We start from the raw sequence: 18782 nt of genomic DNA, 5'->3' as shown, positions 1-18782 counted from the left end.
TAAAAATACATACTGGTTCACCCATGGATTAACTTGAGTCATAATCCCCTAACACTCTGTGCTATAAAGCCTTGTGCTACAAAGTACACTTCAACCAGATAGTGCCACAAATAGTTTCTGTACAAAGGGGTTCGTACAGTGTCCGTTCTTGTCTACTGTTCGTGCTCAGCACTAAGAGTGCACTCACAGAGTTCAGTGGTAGTCATATGTGCACAGTTTTCTAGTCCTGAAGCAAATCCCAAATGCTTCCTATAAATGTCAGTATTTATAATTAACATGGATCCAATATTTACACACACTAAAGCCATGCTTATCTGGACTCACACATGCTCCAATTTGCATAAAGCACTGCTGTGAATAAAGCAAAATACACGGTGTTATGACAGTGTCTATAATTCCAATCTAATGAAAATTGCATGCTGACATGAACCTACATACAAATGTGCTTTTTCAAAAAGCAGTGTAGAAACAAGCAACAGAGACACTGAAAACAGCGTTTCAGAAATCATCCAGAACTGGATAAATAAAGTTGTCTTTGAACAGGTAGTAGGCCAAACACTGTCCACCACAAATCATTGAAATTAGACCAGAACCTGTAAAGAAATAAAACAATATCTCGCATTAGCATTAGCAGTGGCTTGCAAGAATTTAAACAGAACAGCTTTGCTTCATTTGAGAGCTGTGAAACTCATTTGATTTTGTTTTGGTTTTTGAATTCCCTGCTTGTTATGGCTTCCCCAGCTTTCCTTTTCAGGATCCAGAAGCAGAAATATGGTATGACATATTTGACATATGGTATAACCTTATTTTGTTGCCCCTTATTCCGCAGCTGAATCTTGCCAGTAGAAAGATATACACATGCAGAATCAATTACAAAGACTACACTAGAATCTTGAGAGAGAGAAAAGGGACCCTCAGAACTATTTGCAGCATGTCCATGCTATACATTTCTATTGATTTTACAATGTGTTTTGTCTTCCCAGGGAAGAACAGGAATTGCAGTGCTGGAGCTTAAGGTTTGAGATAGGATGTAGAGATTTCCAAAAGGGAATTCTGAGCACCTTTACTAAACTGCAGCTTCCATCAATGTTATGGGTGAAGTCATCATTGTTAAACTGGCATAGAATCAACACAAGTGTTTAGTGTAGAACCAAGCATAGGCAGCCCACTTCCAGTTATTTTGTATGATCAGTTTCAATAAAAATGTGGAGTATTTGTGCCTATCTATATGAGTATTACGAGCAGTGATAGGAGAGCATCTGTTCCCACTGTAGGCCTGATGAGGTTCAGCTTCCCAATGCCTGCTATTTGTATTGCAAGAAAAACCGCCATTGCACTGAATGGGTACTTTCCTTCCCACGCAAATAGTAGGCATAACAGACATGACCCAGAATGAAACCACAGTTGAGTAATGGGTTAAACTCTTCTGTTTCTCTACACCAGGATCTCACTTCAGACCAGGGGCCCTACTTGATAGAGTTGTTTAAGTAATTGAATTGTCCGGTTCCTACTTGCATGGCTGGTGACATATCTAGTGAGGCTAAGAAGCCACACTAAACAACCAACTTACTACTGAGAAAATGTGGGCTGTTGGGTCCATGGATGTGAGTGTGACTTCTGAGGGAGCAGCCACGCTCGAGATTGGGGCTAGCCTAGGCGTATGTTATAGATGGAGAGACACTGAAGAAGTACCAGTATTACAGCTCTACCCTTTCTGATAATAAAATCTCAGTGATTTATATCATACCTAAAGCTGCCCACCAGTGCAACATCAGGGGGAATTCAGCCATAACTGCAAAACAGAATGATGCATTTTAGGATTAGTACCAAGATGAAAAACAAAACAAAACAAGATCACAATAAAATACCAAATGATGTATTAAGATAGAATATCAAAAGAATACATTTCAAGACAATGTGCCCACATATTATTATCATAGCATTATTGTTTTCATGGCAGTACAGATAAAATAACAATTCTTTAAAATAGTTCCAGGGCAGGGATGAGGCTCATGGACCATCCAGTTATTGGAGTAAAACTCCTGTCATCCCTCACCATTGCCTGGGCTGATTGGTTGATTATAGCTACAGCCTAGCATGGAGTATTATCCCTAGGGAAATGCGTACACACATGCATGCATGTGCACATGCATATACAGTCTAGTTCAACTGGGAGAGTAGCACATGAGGAAGCAATCAGCTACACGTAGAATCAAGTGTACAGTCAGGTGCTGTGCATATGATACTTTCTCTGAAGCAGCTGTTGGGGATTGTGCACATAGATCCCCCTTTTTAAGACATTTACTTGTGTGTATATGGTAGTACATGAGAGGGCAAGATGCACAGGAGAAGACAATAATGTTAGGGAAAGTTGACGGTAAGAAAAGGAAAACCAAACATGAGATGGAACAATTCCATAACAGAAGCCACAGCCTTGAGTTTATAAGAGCTAAGCAGGGCTGTGAAGGATAAGACATTCTGGAGGGCATTCATTCATATCATCACCCTAAGCCAGAGATGGCTTCACAGCACATTACAACAACACCTGCCCTGAAAACATGGAGAATCTGATTCTGAGATCTCTAGCATGTAAACTAGCCCTCAATACAGAAAGAAATGTTTGAACCCACTCATCATATAATATTTATGGAACAACCTAGAGAATTTCTTCCATTAATAGGTCCAAAGAGGAGGATGGCTTCTACCTGGGTCCTTTCTAGTCCAATCTCCTACCTTTCCATCTAGTGGAACAAGCAGGCATGCTTTGGATCCTGATACAGGCCCAGGAGTGGGGAGGCATGGGATTATTTATTACATTGTACTCCACTGTCCTTTCAAGGAGCTCGTGATTTCCCCATCTCCACAGGAATTCTGTTGAAATTCTGTGATTAGGTCCCCAACATAGTGTCTTCCAGCCTTAATTCTGACCTTGAGCCCTGTTGCCCTGGGCTGATAGACATTAAAATCCAAAGCATTTTTAGGGAGCCGGACTGGCAAAGATTTCCCAGTGAATAGTCACTCACAGCTGATTAGCTGTGAAAGTCAGGGGCAGATTATATGACCTAACAACCTTTCTAACTCACAAATGGTCTCCACAGATGCCAACTTTCTTTTTTATAGTTTTTGTTCCTGCACCTTGAACAGCAACCTAGTGTTCAGAAATAAAACAGGTGAAGGTTACTAGCAAAGAAATATTGGCAGGTTGGACTACTGTTCAAAGCACAGGACCAATTGAAAACTGACAGCCCCAATAGTCCTGAAAATACAGGAATATTGCTTCTACAAATTGGTTTCAAAAATTAACAGTACTTTTTCATGAGCTATATTTATTGAACAGTATACATACCAGCTGAGGTTATTGTGATGTGGATGACTGTAACAGTTATAGCATAATCCCAAACCCATTCTTCTACAATTAAGACAAAGAGCAGTCCAGAGATGAAATAGGTTATCTCCAATGACACTAGAAGAACTAGAAACACAAAATAGGTGATGACAAGATGAGAGCAGGGCTACAGAACATCAGAAGTGGGGGCTACATCCCAGCTGCATATGAACCAAATCCTGCCTTGCAGGGTTTTCCCAGCCAGAAATTGCTTCAAGAGTTCTTAACTTTTGCGTAGCTTTCCCCCCATTCTAAAGGGTTAGGAAATGTCTTTCCAAAGGCTTAGCTACTGCAAATAAAAGCTTTAAAATAAAATATACTGGTATTTGGAGTATTTTGGCCCTGCCACTTTTGGTTTTGACCCAGCCACCATTAGGATGCTGTCCCGAATTGCTTTTCCAAAATGGAATACACCCCTCAAGGGAATCTTTTTAGTCCCAAGGTTGCTAAATTATCAAACTCATGCTAAAGGCATAGCGGCATACTTTATCATGACTTATCAATATCTGTGATCAATATTGCTATTAATGATAAAAGAGGGCAGTTCTAGGGGAAGACACATTTGCCTTGCAGCTCAATTTGCATGTATGTTTTCTTAGGACAACTAGGCAGAACTTTGACTGCCTCGTACAATTAGGACCAGTTTTTATCAGCTTCCCATATGCTGATTTGGAAGCAGAGCTACATGGCAATTCTAGTTTGGATTCCTCTGATGATCCTCCTAGAGCCTTGTGCCATGCCATGCCACTCAGCTATGTTCACTCCAGCACCTGGGAAAATGGTAAATACAATCAATACGGTCATCTGTGTTTTCAAACAAAAAATTTGGGGGATTCTCCTTTTCAGGAAACGATGCTATAATGGGGGAATGAGAAATCTTTGTGCCAGTACAACATCTTGAATCTTGTCTGGATGATATAACTGTCAATGGAAACAGAAAGATACAAATTCTTGTGCATATACTGTATTTCATCAAAACACCATTATTAAGTTTTGAAGTACTTATTTAAATAAATGTAGCAGACTTCCATGCTACCACTCCACAGAAGTATTTACTCTAGTCCCCTGCCTGCCATGGTCAAAATCCCATTATATGCTAAATTAAAGTCGTTTATGGGTACTTATTGATGCTTAGACAGCAGTAACCTCATGAAGGAAATGAACTTAAATGTTGATAGAGTTAAATGTTGCCATGAGCAGTTGGTTCTCTGCTGAGAGCAGAATACAATCCACCTTATCCTCCAAGTGCTGATCCTTCAGCCAAAATCAATAGCAAACATCCACTAGCTTAAAGTAAAATCAGGTTTTGGGGCGTTAATAGCACCCTAGTCTTTTACTACCTTCTCTCAGTCAAGACTATCTTCTGCAAACAGGAAGTCTATAGAAATGAAAGCAATATTACTTTCATTTGTCTAAGTTATTAATTAAGAATTGTATCTCTTAATTTATCCCTTAATTTAGCCCTCAGACCTCCAACAGCTGCTCTGGTCATTACTGTAATTAATCTGCTGCTGTCCAACAGATAAGTCGGGGTGTACCAGCTCTCTTTACCTTCACCAGCAATCAGGGAACACTGGAGACAGGGAGAATGGAAGGTCACAATACTTGTACTAGTAATTCCTCCTTTTCTCCATCCATCCCCTGAATTAGAAAACCCTTCCAGGCCATCCTATTCATACTAATCCTAAGATTCAGCACAGATGGTACTGCAGTTGGCTCACATGACTGATCTGTTTGCACCAGGTATGAGCATCAAACTAATGTAGTTTGACTTTTGCGAATAGGAAAATTGTAGCTCACCAAATAGTAGCGGATAAATCAGCAAATGTTGGTGGAAGGCAAAACAAGACATTGATCTAGTTCACAAGACACAAGGTTTGTTACTAAGCCCTGGTGACTTGCAAATCTCTCTTGCTCCTGCCAGTTGAGTGCTGGCTGATTCCCCAAATTACCATTACCAAGTGCAGATTGTTATGATTTGCAGAGCTGAAGAGGGTGAGCGGCTGAGAAGGTTAACAAACCACTCAGCAACCCTGCAGCAGAATGTGTGTGAGTTCTGAGTAGTTTGTTAACCTTCCAAGCTGCTCACTATGGATTTGGGCACTATGATAACTTGTGCCTGCCTAGAGTAAATAGGGAACTAAACCAGCACATGTGAGGGTGGTTAGCAAGATACCATGGCTTATTAGTCCCCCTTGTGTTATATGAACCCAGTCATTGTGAGGAATGCATACATGCTGCCCATTATCCATCTGCTTTGGAGCAACTATAGGAAGACATGACATCATGTCAACAGAGACATGACACCAGTACACAATACTTCATCGCTCTTGCTCCACTTCACTAGCTATCATTGAGAAATGTGGGGCAACCTTAGTAATCAATGATTATACTGCTATTAATACTCATTGCTAGGGAGATCCATGGATCAGATACAGTGGTAGGGCTGCTCTTCCTCATGATATCTAGCTTGGCCTTGGAGGTCAATATAAGCACATTTAAATCAGCCCATTTCATCACAGAGAACTGGAGTGCTGGCCACTTGCCAGTGGGATGGAAACTTCTGGCAGAATGGATTTTCCTGCTAAATAGATCTGAAGGGGATGTAGGAAGTAGCACAGCATGTGAAGGTCTTCCTATGCGAGTGAAAGTCTGCTCACATGACATTGAATTTAACTCATGGTCCCCAACCCTAAATATCTGAAATCAGGACTTCTAGCCAAAATTTTTTTTGCATGACTTAAAACGGTATTGCTCAACCTGGTACCCTCCAGTTGTGTTAGACTGAAAACTCCACCAGTGGTCACACTGGATGATCCTGAACATAAGGATCATCCATAACATAAAATAACAGTGGCTGTGATTTCCTCCTGATTTCTGAGGTTTCTTGGTTGAATTACAATATTGTTCAGCTGGGGCTCTACAATATAAAAGGTTTTTAAACAGTGAATGCTGACATTCCCATAGTTTATATGTAATCACCACCATCCTCAGTTTGTTGTCAGCCCTGTTTGATGATAACTAGACTGGAAAAGCCCAAGCATGAGGAATGTGGGCAAGGGGTCAGGAGCTGGGACAGGTCAGACAGGGTCCATAGTGGGAAGGAAAAACATCTACTAAGCTACTCAGAAGCAGTGGGAAGGCAAGAGAAGTTGCCTCAGCAAGGAGAGGAAAGATTGTCACTGTTTATAAACTAAGCCGGCACATGCATGATTCTGATATTTCCTTTGTAAAAATAAAGTTGTTTTATTTTACTGTTAACCCTTAGCATATCAATGAGTGAGTAAGGCAGAAATATAACACATCTTTGAAAGCAGAAAGAAGACATTATTACATTGTCTTATATCCTATTTTTTTTTTTCCTTTTGTGAGGATTACTAGGTGGCTTACATAGTTCTCCAGTCCATTTATTCTGGGAGGGAGGTTAGAGTGAGTGATGGGCCCAAAATCACCAGTGAGCTTTGTGGCCAAATGGGGACCAGAACCTGCATCTTCCAGGTCCCCAGTCCAACACTCTAGCCACCACACCAGCTGTGTTTAAGCCATTGCCCAATCCTACCCGTGCCTGTTGGGGCCAAAGGCTTGCGAGGAGAGTGGAATGGCCAGGTTACTGCTGGAGTGGAACTGGGAAGTAAAGCCTGAGTGAAAGAGGCTGGGTTTCTTCCATGAATCCCAGGTGAGAAGCAAGCGGGATACCTGAGGGGAGCTTGGGTGCAGGGCCTGGCCTGCAAGGACCACAGCCTGAGCAAGGCAGCTGTGTACACAAAAAAGCCAAGTGGCCAAAGCACCTGACAAACATGCCATTGCAGGTGTGTGGGGCAGGATGGGTTTCACCATGTAAAGTGGGGCTAGCAATTGATAAGACAGTTGTGTTTGGGATTTCTGTCACAACGCCTTATACTGAATCACATCACTAGCCCATTTAGGCCAGTATTGTTGACACTGACTGACGGCAATTCTCAAGAGTTTCTGGCAGGAATTTTTCCCTGGAGATAACAGGAATTGAATCAAGATCTTTTGCATGCAAAACATGTGCTCTACCACTGAGCTATGGCCCTGCTTACAGATACTGCAGCTTACAGACTTTTTATCACCATATATAGCACATAGCTTTAAAAGGGGGCTTGAGAGGAAACACAGGGGTCTTAGAAACAGGTGATGGCAGCAAAATAGCCTTATGAAGCCATCTATAAACATTGATCTGTGAAAAGACACAGTGTCTAAACCTAGATCAAATTAAGGAGATTGCGATGTAATGTATATATAATAAGTTATTCCCATTGCCTATATTGTCCCACTGACCACAAGTACTTATCTCCAGATAATATTACTGAAATGTCATTTGCATCTAAAAGCAAATCTGTTTCAGATCTCCTCACAAGGTTGTTTAAAAAATTACATATTTTTTAAATATGGTCCTCCTGGACCTCTCAGCGGCTTTCGATACCATCGACCATGGTATCCTTCTGGATAGGCTGGCAGGATTGGGAGTAGGAGGCACTGCTTGGCAGTGGTTCTGCTCCTACCTCGACAGCTGATTCCAGAAGGTGGTGCTGGGGAACTTTGGCTCTGCGTCATGGCAACTCTGCCATGGAGTACCACAGGGCTCCATCTTGTCCCCCTTGCTATTCAATGCCTACATGAAATCGCTGGGAGAGGTCATCAGGAGGTTTGGGCTGCAGAGTCATCAGTATGCTGATGACACCCAGCTCTACCTCTCTTTTTCAACTAATCCAGGTGAGGCAGTGGCTGTCCTGAACCGGTGCCTGGCTGAGGTAATGGGCTGGATGAGGGCCAATAAACTGAAACTGAATCCAGACAAGATGGAAGTCCTGTTGGTGGGTGGATCGAGCTCCTGGGCAGGTGGCCTGGACCTTGCCCTGGATGGGGTTGCACTCCCTCTAAAGGACAGGGTCCGCAGTTTGGAGTGCTCCTTGACCCAGAGCTGTCCTTAGAAGCTCAAGTGACTGCAGTAGCGAGGAGCGCTTTCCTTCAGCTTCGGCTAATCTATCAGCTGCGCCCCTACCTGGAGGAAGACTGCCTAATGACAGTGACACATGCACTGGTTACTCCCCGGTTGGATTTCTGTAATGCGCTGTATGTGGGGCTGCCCCTGAAGACAGTCCAGATACTTCAGATGGTGCAAAAAAAAAGCAACCAGGTTGCTGATGGGGACTGGGTGTTATTCTCACATAACCCCAGTCCTCTATCAGCTCCATTGGCTTCCTATCGAAGTCCGGGCTCAATTCAAGGTGCTTGTTATCACCTAAAAAGCCCTAAATGGCTTGGGACCTGGATACCTGAAAGAACGCCTTCTTCCATATTTGCCCAGCAGAGGCTCTCCTCCAGGAACCCTCCGTGAAAGACATTAGGAGGCAAAGTACCTGGAGGAGGGCTTTCTCTGCGGTGGCGCCCCATCTATGGAATGCGCTCCCCAGAGAGGTCCACCTGGCGCCGTCGTTATTTGTTTTTCGGCGCCAGGTTATGACCTTTTTATTCCAGCGGTATTTTACTAAGTTTTAATATTGTTTTTTCTATGTTTTTAATTGCAGCCAGCTTGGGTTGAGAATTTTATTTATGTTATTTATGTTATTACATTGGAAGCCGTCCTGAGACTTTTTTACGATTAGAACGGCATATAAATATTTTAAATAAATAAATAAATATTTCATTTGTAAATATTTAGTTTCCTTTTGAGAGTAAGATTATAATCCTACTTTGTTCTGGTCCAGAACAGGAACCATGATAGAATCACATATTATAAAGTGGCAACTCAACAGGGATCCAGAGCTAATGGCACCTCTATTTTAGGCAATTGCTTCCATTTGTCAAACTGCAGTGGATTTAACAGCTCACTAAAATACAGCAGATCAAATATACAGAAATACCATAGAGCCTATACTCAGATGAAGCTATCTGGAATAAAATATTTTTACTCTAGGAAAAAGCTGAGGGCCAAATTAGACTGTACACTAAAGTTGCATCCAGGGATCTTCTTACATCTTCCTTGGCTAAATACAACCACAAGGAATGTGGAAATTAGTTTTCGATCATGGTGCCGGAGAACAGTGAGGTTAAGTCTTTGCTATTTCCCCAATGTAAGGGCTTCTCTACATGAGGTACGAGTATGTAGTGTGTACTTTACTCAACAATTGTAATTTACATATTACGAGTATCACAATTCCAATATGCCACAGTGCTACCTTATAGTTGTATAAAGGAACATATGGAAAGGCAGAGAAAGAAAAAGAAAAATATAGGAAAAAACACATAAAGAACTCATTCTTAATGCCACAGAAAATCTAGAAGCAAACATCTTAGTAAAGTGGCAAGTTAAATGCAGAGAAGCCGTCATGCAGAGAAGCCCTAAATCAATTCCTTGAAACTGTTATTAGTCAGGAGAAGTGAATGAGAAAGTTACCAAGTTTTGGGGAATGGGAGTTTAAGTAGGGTAATGTCACAGGAGAAAGAGGCAATTTCTCTTTGCCCTAGCACCACAGTCACAATTCAGATTGGTCACCCCATTCCATGGTTGCTTTTAAACAAAGGAAAAGGTCTGTGACCTGGTTTGCCAGTAATGAGAAGCCAGATTATAGGTTGATGTTGATTCTTGGGTTGCCATTGAATTGTGGGTTGTTATTATGTGTGAACACTACACTGTGGTTTAATTATGAATTGTTAACCTCAAAGCACCCAGAATTCTATGGTGTGAGATGGATGGTGCATCTATTTAAATATTGGTTAAATATGCTCAAAAAGGAAAATTAATGGCATTTTGGTCAATAGAAGAGAAGACAGACAGGTTTGGTAGTGCCAAGTTGGAAGGGACCCTGAGCAGGAGGGCCTGTGGGCCCTGCCATGCCATCCTGATCAGCCCAAGATCAGAGACAGGCATAGGTAACAATGGGTTATGGCGTCAGATGGTGGGCAACATTGAAGGCAGGCAGGCAGGCAGGACAACTGAAGGAAGTAGCAGCACAGCTCCAATATCCCATCAGCCCCATGCTGAGGAATGTCAGGTGAGGTTGTTGCCACCATCATTATTCCCAACAGCTCTGGGCTTGTAGACTTCAGAGGAACTCAGGGCAATGAAAAAGGCATTGGCCACATGTTTTGGCACTAGTCTGACTATCCATACACAGCCAGCCTGAAGACGGAATACCATTGTGTCCTGCAACAAGCACCATTTTCTTGGTAGAAAGGCAGGGTACAAATAAAAAAGGAAGAAAGAACTGAAGCAGTCTGCTAATTCATCAGCAGAGCTGGTTGCTGTTAGAAACATGGCATCCAAGCTTAAATACTTATAATGTTGGATATTTGTTAGCACTGGTGTAAAATGTAAGATTGACTCTGCTGGACTAATTAACATATTCACCAATGAATACAATCACCATAACTGAGGGCTAAACTAGATGCTACATTAAATCTTACTTTATATCTGGTTCAGTCTGGTATAGGAGATGTTATACCTTCTAATGTATGCACTCTGCAAATTCATTTTTCCCACATATTTGTGGATTGGACCCCTGTGCACATAGGGCTTCCTTCCATTTGGCTTTTAACCCATCCTCCCCTGCTCCCCGATGTAGAGATCGCTATTTCTGAATTCTTTGTAAAAGTAAGATTGGCTCCTTTACATGCCCCCTGCTCCATTCCAGGATTTTTCTTTCGTTGCCTTTCTGTATGTTCCATTGCAATTATCTTGTAACATTTTACAGTGTGATAGCCCGTTAATAGTCCATTATCCTTATTATAAAAAAAGGCATGGAAATGTTCAGAAAGCACAAGTGGGTGGGTGGGGGAGAATAATATGTAAAGCACCTGCAAGCAACTGTGGGTGAAGATCCTTAAGAAGACAAATGCTTCATATAAAGTAGCCCTTATTCTAGAGTAAATAAAATGCTAAGCTCACACAGATGTTATACATTTAACAGTTTAGCCTAGTGTAGTTTAGCCCTTAGAGAGATGCTGAATGATTGAGGGCACTCAGAAACATTCAACCCCCCCATCCTTGCAGCATTTTCTTGAATCTGCCAGAATTTCAAAATAACAGAGGACATTGTTAGAGGTGGTGTGAGGAGGTGGAGGGAGTCAAAGGCTCAGCTGAATATATGATGTTAGCAGCACCGTTTTCTCCTCGTTGCCACAGTGACTACTCTGGGGAGCTGCTTAAATAGCTGCAGCCCTGTATCCACAATTAGAAATTGCTTGGACCATCAGAAATTTTATAAGCCATGGGGGTTGGATCTGATTGTGGCTGACAACAGTGAACTTCCTCACCCTCTCCTTCCCGCAGGATCCTCTCTAATCCCCAGATGGGCTACACATGGAATCAGGATAAACGGGTTGACCTGTGAAAGCTTAGAACTTCAAAACTTGGATGGAAAGACCTTCCGTAAATGGAAGGTAGTTTCTGGATTGAGCCTCATGAGGTTATTTTCTAAAGGTTATCATTGTGGGGCTGCACAAAATAGCCAAATTAAGAAACTGTGCTGATCATGATGAGAAATTGATTCTCTGGACGAATGAAATAAAGGTGATTTGCAGAGAATAAAAGCATGTTGTGCCATGCTGCTGAGGCTGTTCCACTTCAGAATGCAAGTGGAGAAGAGGTCTTATGCCCTGGGCTGATGAGAGATGCCCCACATACACTAACTGGCAGGAAGAAGGATAGTCTGGATTCTCATGTCTAACACAACTGTCCTGGGCAGAGTTTTTGACATGAGGCCATGTTCATGCTCCTGTGCCCACCTACACCTTTTAAGTGGTACCAGAAATAGAGGGCTGTACCTTGCAGGCCAAGATATTTTCTGCTCAAGGCAAAGAAGCCAGCCCTACTCCCCGGTCCATTCCATATTTACAAGCTGAGCACATCAGCTTTTGGCTCTTAGTTCCAGTCTGGTGATGGCACAGTGCGTTCCACCATTCCTGAAGGCAGCAGGATAACACAGGAGACACAGGAAAGGGCATGATTATCTATTTCTATTATCCAATGCCCCACTGTCACTTACCACCACCACCACCACCTGCTCTGGTACCTTTTCTAAGCAGACAGAAGAGCGCATTGAATTGAAGTGATAGATACTATACAGCAGCCTTTCCAGATGTTTTGGACCTCAGCTCTATCCTGCATGGCCAGTGCTCAGAAATGCTAGGAACTGTGGTTCAAAACATCTGGAAGGCACCACATTGGGAAAGGCTTCCATTCAATGTTGAATCATGCAACTACTGTTAATGTAGTAATATTGAAATCATTCTTATAATGTTGTTTAAAAATTGCAAACTGCCTGGAATATTTCAATGGAAATATCATCTAGCTATCAGAAGAATAAAGAACTTCAGTAAAAATATTACCTAAATAATATGGGTTAATCCATGATGGTTTTGTCTTAAAATCAAATGGTGCCAGTCCATCCAGCATCTGTAGCCTGTGAAGGTGTTTGAAATGTTAGAAGACTTAAGGCTATCCAGACACATAGTATTGATTGCCTACCCCAACCAGATGCCTTCCAGAAGTGTGGAACTACCAACTCCCTTCATGGCTAGTGGCACTGGCTTTGAAAAAACTGCTATTACTACAGCAACAAAAAAAGCAGATGTCGATTTCCCAAATGCTTCCAACAACTTGCTATGATAACAGCACTAATTATTCTACAAATGACATATTAAATATTTCAAGATTTCTTCTTACAGAATCAATATATAGGTCACTCTGCAGATTTGTATATATTCCACAACCTTAGGAAATTTTGTTATGCTTTAAAAATTTGCCAAAAGTGTGAAGCTATATTTTGCAGTTCTATGGGACGGGCGCACAGAGAGGTGCATCCGGTGCTGGCACTTTTTTCATTTCATTTTCCCAGTGTTTTAAATGTTAGTATTATTTTAAATATAATTTATATATTATTTGTGAGGCTGTGTCTTATTTATTCATGTTATTGCCACCCTGAGACACTGTAAAGGGCAGGATACAAAAACTTTGAATGAATGAAATACTATGAGCCTTATACCACGTTTGTATTTGTTTGTTTATTCATGCATGCATTCATTCAGTCACTGTGATTGTCAAGGTCCTCTTACCTGGACACTGTGAAACAAAAACATAGGACCACATAGTACACAGAGTAAAATATGATCACACAGAGTAGTAGATTGAGCAATACAATCTGTAAAAGAAAAAGAAAAAATTACACTCTATTTCTTAACAATGTTCTGCTCTGAGTCACCAAGAAAAATAAGAATTCAGCAAGATTTAAATAAAAAAAGCAAAACAAAACAAGTAATGGAAGACCCTTGTGGTACTCAAGGCAACATACATAGGGGTTCCCAAGAAACTTTTTATGTATCCAGTATTTTAATAGTTATCTTTACTCTTAATTTTATACTGTATTTTATTCCCTATTGCTTCTGTACCTCTGGAAAAATCTGATTGTGGTTGCTGTGGGCTTATTGTCCCCATTTTATTTGGAACTATTGTTTTATTGTTGATTACTCTATATTGCTTAGTTTTTGTTTTATATATGTATTAACTTTGCAAATAGTCCAGAGAGTATTCTGGCTACAGGGTGGCTTAAAATGAAATAAAAAAATGCATAAGTAAATATTAGAAAGGTGTTAGCAAGCTTAACACGTGTAATCAAAATACCCAAAACATAGCAAGTGTTGCCTGTGGATATTTATAGCTTATCAGTATATTAACCATGAGGCAATTTGTTTCTCATTATCACCATAACAGCTAGTCTGCATCTGATAATTTTTATGTTCTCTTTCTACAATTGCAGCATGTTCTAATAAATTCTTCTGCTGGCTAGAATATGAATGCTCTTTCATTCAAAATGAAAAAAAACATATGAATGGATCCAATTTTCTTTTCTTTGGGGGATTTTTTTCTTTTTCTGGATGGGGTTAAAGTAAACACTAGCAAAACAGTAATAGACTTAGATACTAAGCTAAATTCATGCTAGTTTATAGTTGGAGGGTTTCCTATCTTTTTCTTCCCACCAAAGACACTTCTGCTCCCTGAAAACATTCAGCAGGAGGTGTGCTCCTGAACAGCAGTGTGGGATGGAATATGTGGGATGGGAAAGTATCACCATAATCTGTTTTAATTCCAAAAATAAAATTACTTCGATTACAATCTATGTATGTTTAGACAGAAAAGAGTCCTGCAGTTCCCGACATGTCCCAGCCAACCATGTTGGTAACTGGAGGGTTTTTAAATCTGCATTTCATCCTTAATGCAGTTCATTGAAGGAGTGTCCCATTTTCTTAAGTTAACTCATCTTAGGATCCAAAGAAGCTGTCAACTAAGAATAATATTTAATCTTATGGGGCCTCAAAAACAAATTGATTTATGATTTTGTAGCCAAACCAAATATGCCTGTTTTTGCTAGAGACACACTTGCCAGTATGTTTATAACAGGGCTGGGGAACTCCACGCCATGAACCCATGGAAATTCCCACCAGGCCTATGGGTTCTTTGCAGCCCTGGTGCCAGGAAGCTGCCCAGGTCCTCAGGGAGGAAGCATTCGTTATCTTCAATTAACAATTGGTGGTAACAGGGAGATTTCCCTTAAAACATCAGTCCCCCTCCCACCACCACTGTTCAGGTTGGCAAATGAGTGTCATGCCTTCAACTTCTCCAAGAATAGTAAGGTGTTATTGATTCACCATTTTAGAGAGCGGCTTTCCTCCCTGGTCTTGGGTACCTTGGCTGTCACTGGAACATCTCTTGCAAAGGGGTACCCTGCTTCTCTGTGGGCCCGATGCAAAAGGTCCATTCCCTCTCTAGGTCCAGGGGCTTGTAGGCCTCCTTCACCTGCCATGAAAATGACCATTTCACTAATATAAAATAACTGTCAGCACTCTTGTTTCATTTCAACTGTAGCTATTTTAGTTAGTACACTGTTTTGTGCTCTCTCCCCCTCTCTCCCTCCCTCTCTCTTCTTTTAAGAGCTAATGCTCATGTTATGTTGCATATCCTAAACAAATAAGACTTCCTTGCATAATTTCTAATGCCTGTTTAATGTAAACTCACGACTACATTTACTTCTTGCTATTGTCTAATTTGTTTTGGCTAAGCTACTGACAAGATATACTATACTATATTGTTATGGCTGCTGGCTGGGCCAGAACAACTGCACTGTTTCTTCCCCATCTAATGGGAGTGAATAAGAAATAGTTGGAAATCCCTCTTGAGTATTTTCTTTGGGAGGCTATTTGAAAAGTAATACACATTCCCTCTCCCCTCATACATGTCTGAATGAAGAAACAGAGAGGAGGAGGGAGTGGGAAAGGGAAGGCACACATTGGGACTAAGAAGAAGAAAGCTTCCATTGATTCCTTTAAAGACAGCTCAGCAACTGCAAAATGCAGCCACTCTTGCACTGGGAGAGGCAAAGAGGTTGGCTCATATAAGCCCTCTGCTAGATCTCCTGCTCTAACTGCCAGTGTATTAGGGCAGCCACCTTAAAGCATTGTCATTGAACTTAACAGCCCTGAACAGCTTTGGTCCAGGTTTCTTGAGGGGGCGCCTCCATCCCGCCCTGTCCTCAACCATTGAGGTTTTCACTTTTTCTTTCATTTCCAAGACTAGTCAGAGCTGCCCATTCCAAGGTGGAAATCCTTGTTCACCTTCCTCCCAGCCACTGAAGAAAGGTTCATGGCAGCGCCTCTTTTGAGGTTAACACCATGATGTCAGATAAAGGCAGGGATGTGTAGCAGTGGATGTGGAGGGGAAGGAGGGGGAAAAGCCAGGGTTCTCCCTCTTGTGTGGCCTGTCCAGCCTTGGTTTGTCCCCATGGGCTCAACTCCACCAGGCAGCCTCTGTGGCTACATAGTGGAAGCATTTGTAAAGGAGGACAGAGGGCTGAAAACCATCTCCATTTCTCTTTCTGTCCTCCTGACATCTGTCCGCAGAACACAGCAATCTCAGAAACCTCTAAGACTGGAGACTTCCCTCTCATGGGTAGCAACTTGATAGGATTACACTGGTAGAATCTGCCTTCAGAATGAAGGTCTCCAAGTGAGAATAGCGGCTTGAGGATGCTGTTTGCACACATGCCGACATCTTGAAGCATTTGCACTGATCACTTGGAGAGGCTTAACTTTTTCTGTTTTCCATATCTAATACTGGAGTAGCTCCCAGTCCACAGGTCTTACAGCAGCAGCTATGTGCTCAGCTGTGAAACTGAGGCTTTGTGGTGACAGAGACAGAAAGTAGAATAAGTTTAGGATCCAAGGGCAAGCTGAAAACATTTGAAAAACACTGAATTGGGACAAACATGCTAATCTTAAGCAAATTTCAGCAATGGAATAAAGAAAGAAGTTTGTATATACTCCATCTGAGTTCCTTTCTTTATCAGATATATAGAGGTCAGACTAGATAATCATTACATGATTTACAACTATGTGATTCCATCTTTACAGCAGCACTGTTTGGTTGACCCATTTGCTCTAATAAACAACCCACAATTTGCTAAAACTATACCAGCTCCTGACTGCTTAATGTCTTCCAATGTGCTAAACAATCCAGGGACACTCCGACCAGGGACTGTTTCCCATAATGTGCAGACCTTGAACTTTAGTTGTTGAGGAAGAAATAACCCAGAGTTACAATCCCAGAAGAATTCATGGGATATTTTTAAGTCTGGGTTGTTTTCTTTTCAACATTACTGCACATCTTGGAGAATAACTCAAAGATGGGGAGTCCCTGACTTGACCAAATGGAACGAGGCAAGGAGTTGACAGTGCACCAGAAACACACTGCTTGATCTGCTGCACTCCCAACAACACGTGATTGACAAACCATGGCTCGCTTAATTTTGTGCACTTGTACAGTGTGTGAACACACATAACTATCTACCAAATTGTTGCCTACGTATAACTACTAAATAAGCTGGTTCTGGTTTTCATAATGGTGAAGATAATTCTGCCATTCTTCAGCCTTTCTGGACTTTTGATCTAGTGTAAAAATATGGTGAGGTTTTTCTCATTAATTGGCAGGACAGCACAAATCATGTGCTTAATTAGGAGGTACACAAGTCAGAGAAAATGACCACTTGGTAAAGTAAAAGGATGTTTCCTTGTATGGCTCCAATGACTCAGTTGTATGTTAGAGGTGCAATCCTATGCAAGATTAGAAAGCAAACATCCTCCAATTCCCTGCAAAGTCCATCCTGCTGGATTGTTCCCTAAATGGCCAAGGGAGAAGATGAACCAAGGCCACCGGCCCCAAATTGAGTAACTTTCTTCCCTTTGACTTCATATTATGTTATATACACTTCATCAAGAAAAAGGTGTAAGATTTTTGTTGACATGACACCAAAAATGTTACAGCTACTTGGAGAACATCCTTTTTGAAATTGTGTGTGTGTGTTGGGAGGGACGGAATGTAAAGGATTAAACAAGAAAACTCTGTCAAGAAGCTATACAGGCTCAGTGCCAATCATACTGGTCCCAATCCAAGACTTACGCACAAGAGGATGGGCTAACCTATGAAGCCATTCTTCATTCTTTCCCTGCTACCAGATTTAAATGTTTGTGTTAAGGGAATGTTGAGCCTTTTTTAACAAGTGAGCTTTCTTTAGAAATTAAAACTCTCTCACACACATACAGAACTCAAACCACTTACTCTGGAGCTTTCCTGTGGAAATTGCTAGGAGGACATCTGTATAGTTTCTGGACAGAATGAAACTAGCTAATGTTGTATAGGCTATTAGAAAACATTTCTAAGGTACTTTTCAACTTTGTGACATTACATATTTAGAGAATCCTCTTTGTGATTGACACTTGCCATCGCCCTTATTATTTCAACACTTTAAATGATTTCCCATGAGCACCACTCATTTTTAATTTGGATTTTTCAGGAGCCAACATAATGACAGACCTAAACAAAACAGCCTCTTGGAATCAAGGCAATGCTTCATACATATACTTGCCAGATGTCACATACAGTAATGCTATGCATTGACCTTGAGTTCAGCACCGGCTTGATTTTCTTTACCTTAGTCTCAGCAGTTTTGATCTTGAGAGCCATATACACATGATGAGCAAAAGCACAGCGATGCAGTTACATTTCTGATATCAGTTTCCACTGGAAGAAGTCACTGTTTTTCACTCACAAAGCACTACCAAGCAAGCACTGAAAGACAGAGCAAGCTAGTATTATTGGATTAAACTGGGGCAAAAGCCATCTGTGAGCCAACTCTAAGCTGCTGAAGTCCAACCTGAAAATCCTTAGCAGCTCATTAAATGTCCAAACTGCTTTGGGACATGCTCAGCTAAAATACATCTTGCTCGCTTTGCTCTTAAGAGATTGCACAGGGCCAGTATTTTCAATTTTTCATTTTCTCTATAACTGCAGTCTTTGATATTGGTTCACAGAGGCTACACTACT

At 41.3% G+C, this 18782-nt stretch overlaps 1 protein-coding gene across 1 annotated transcript; it reads right to left on the bottom strand.

Annotated features, from left to right (window-relative positions):
* Positions 1-498: 498 nt before the first annotated feature.
* On the bottom strand, positions 499-18422 carry TMEM244 (transmembrane protein 244). The gene is made up of 6 exons (XM_044443307.1): positions 18390-18422; positions 13466-13551; positions 12740-12813; positions 3347-3472; positions 1748-1792; positions 499-593 (listed from the first exon to the last, which is right to left on the bottom strand). Exons 1-6 carry the CDS (start codon positions 18420-18422, stop codon positions 499-501), a joined length of 459 nt encoding a protein of 152 aa, XP_044299242.1.
* Positions 18423-18782: the final 360 nt, after the last annotated feature.

The sequence above is a fragment of the Varanus komodoensis genome, unplaced genomic scaffold (assembly GCF_004798865.1).
Source record: "Varanus komodoensis strain SLA01 unplaced genomic scaffold, ASM479886v1 scaffold1, whole genome shotgun sequence".
In the NCBI taxonomy this organism is placed as follows: Eukaryota; Metazoa; Chordata; class Lepidosauria; order Squamata; family Varanidae; genus Varanus; species Varanus komodoensis.
This window is presented reverse-complemented; position numbering and strand designations above follow the sequence as displayed.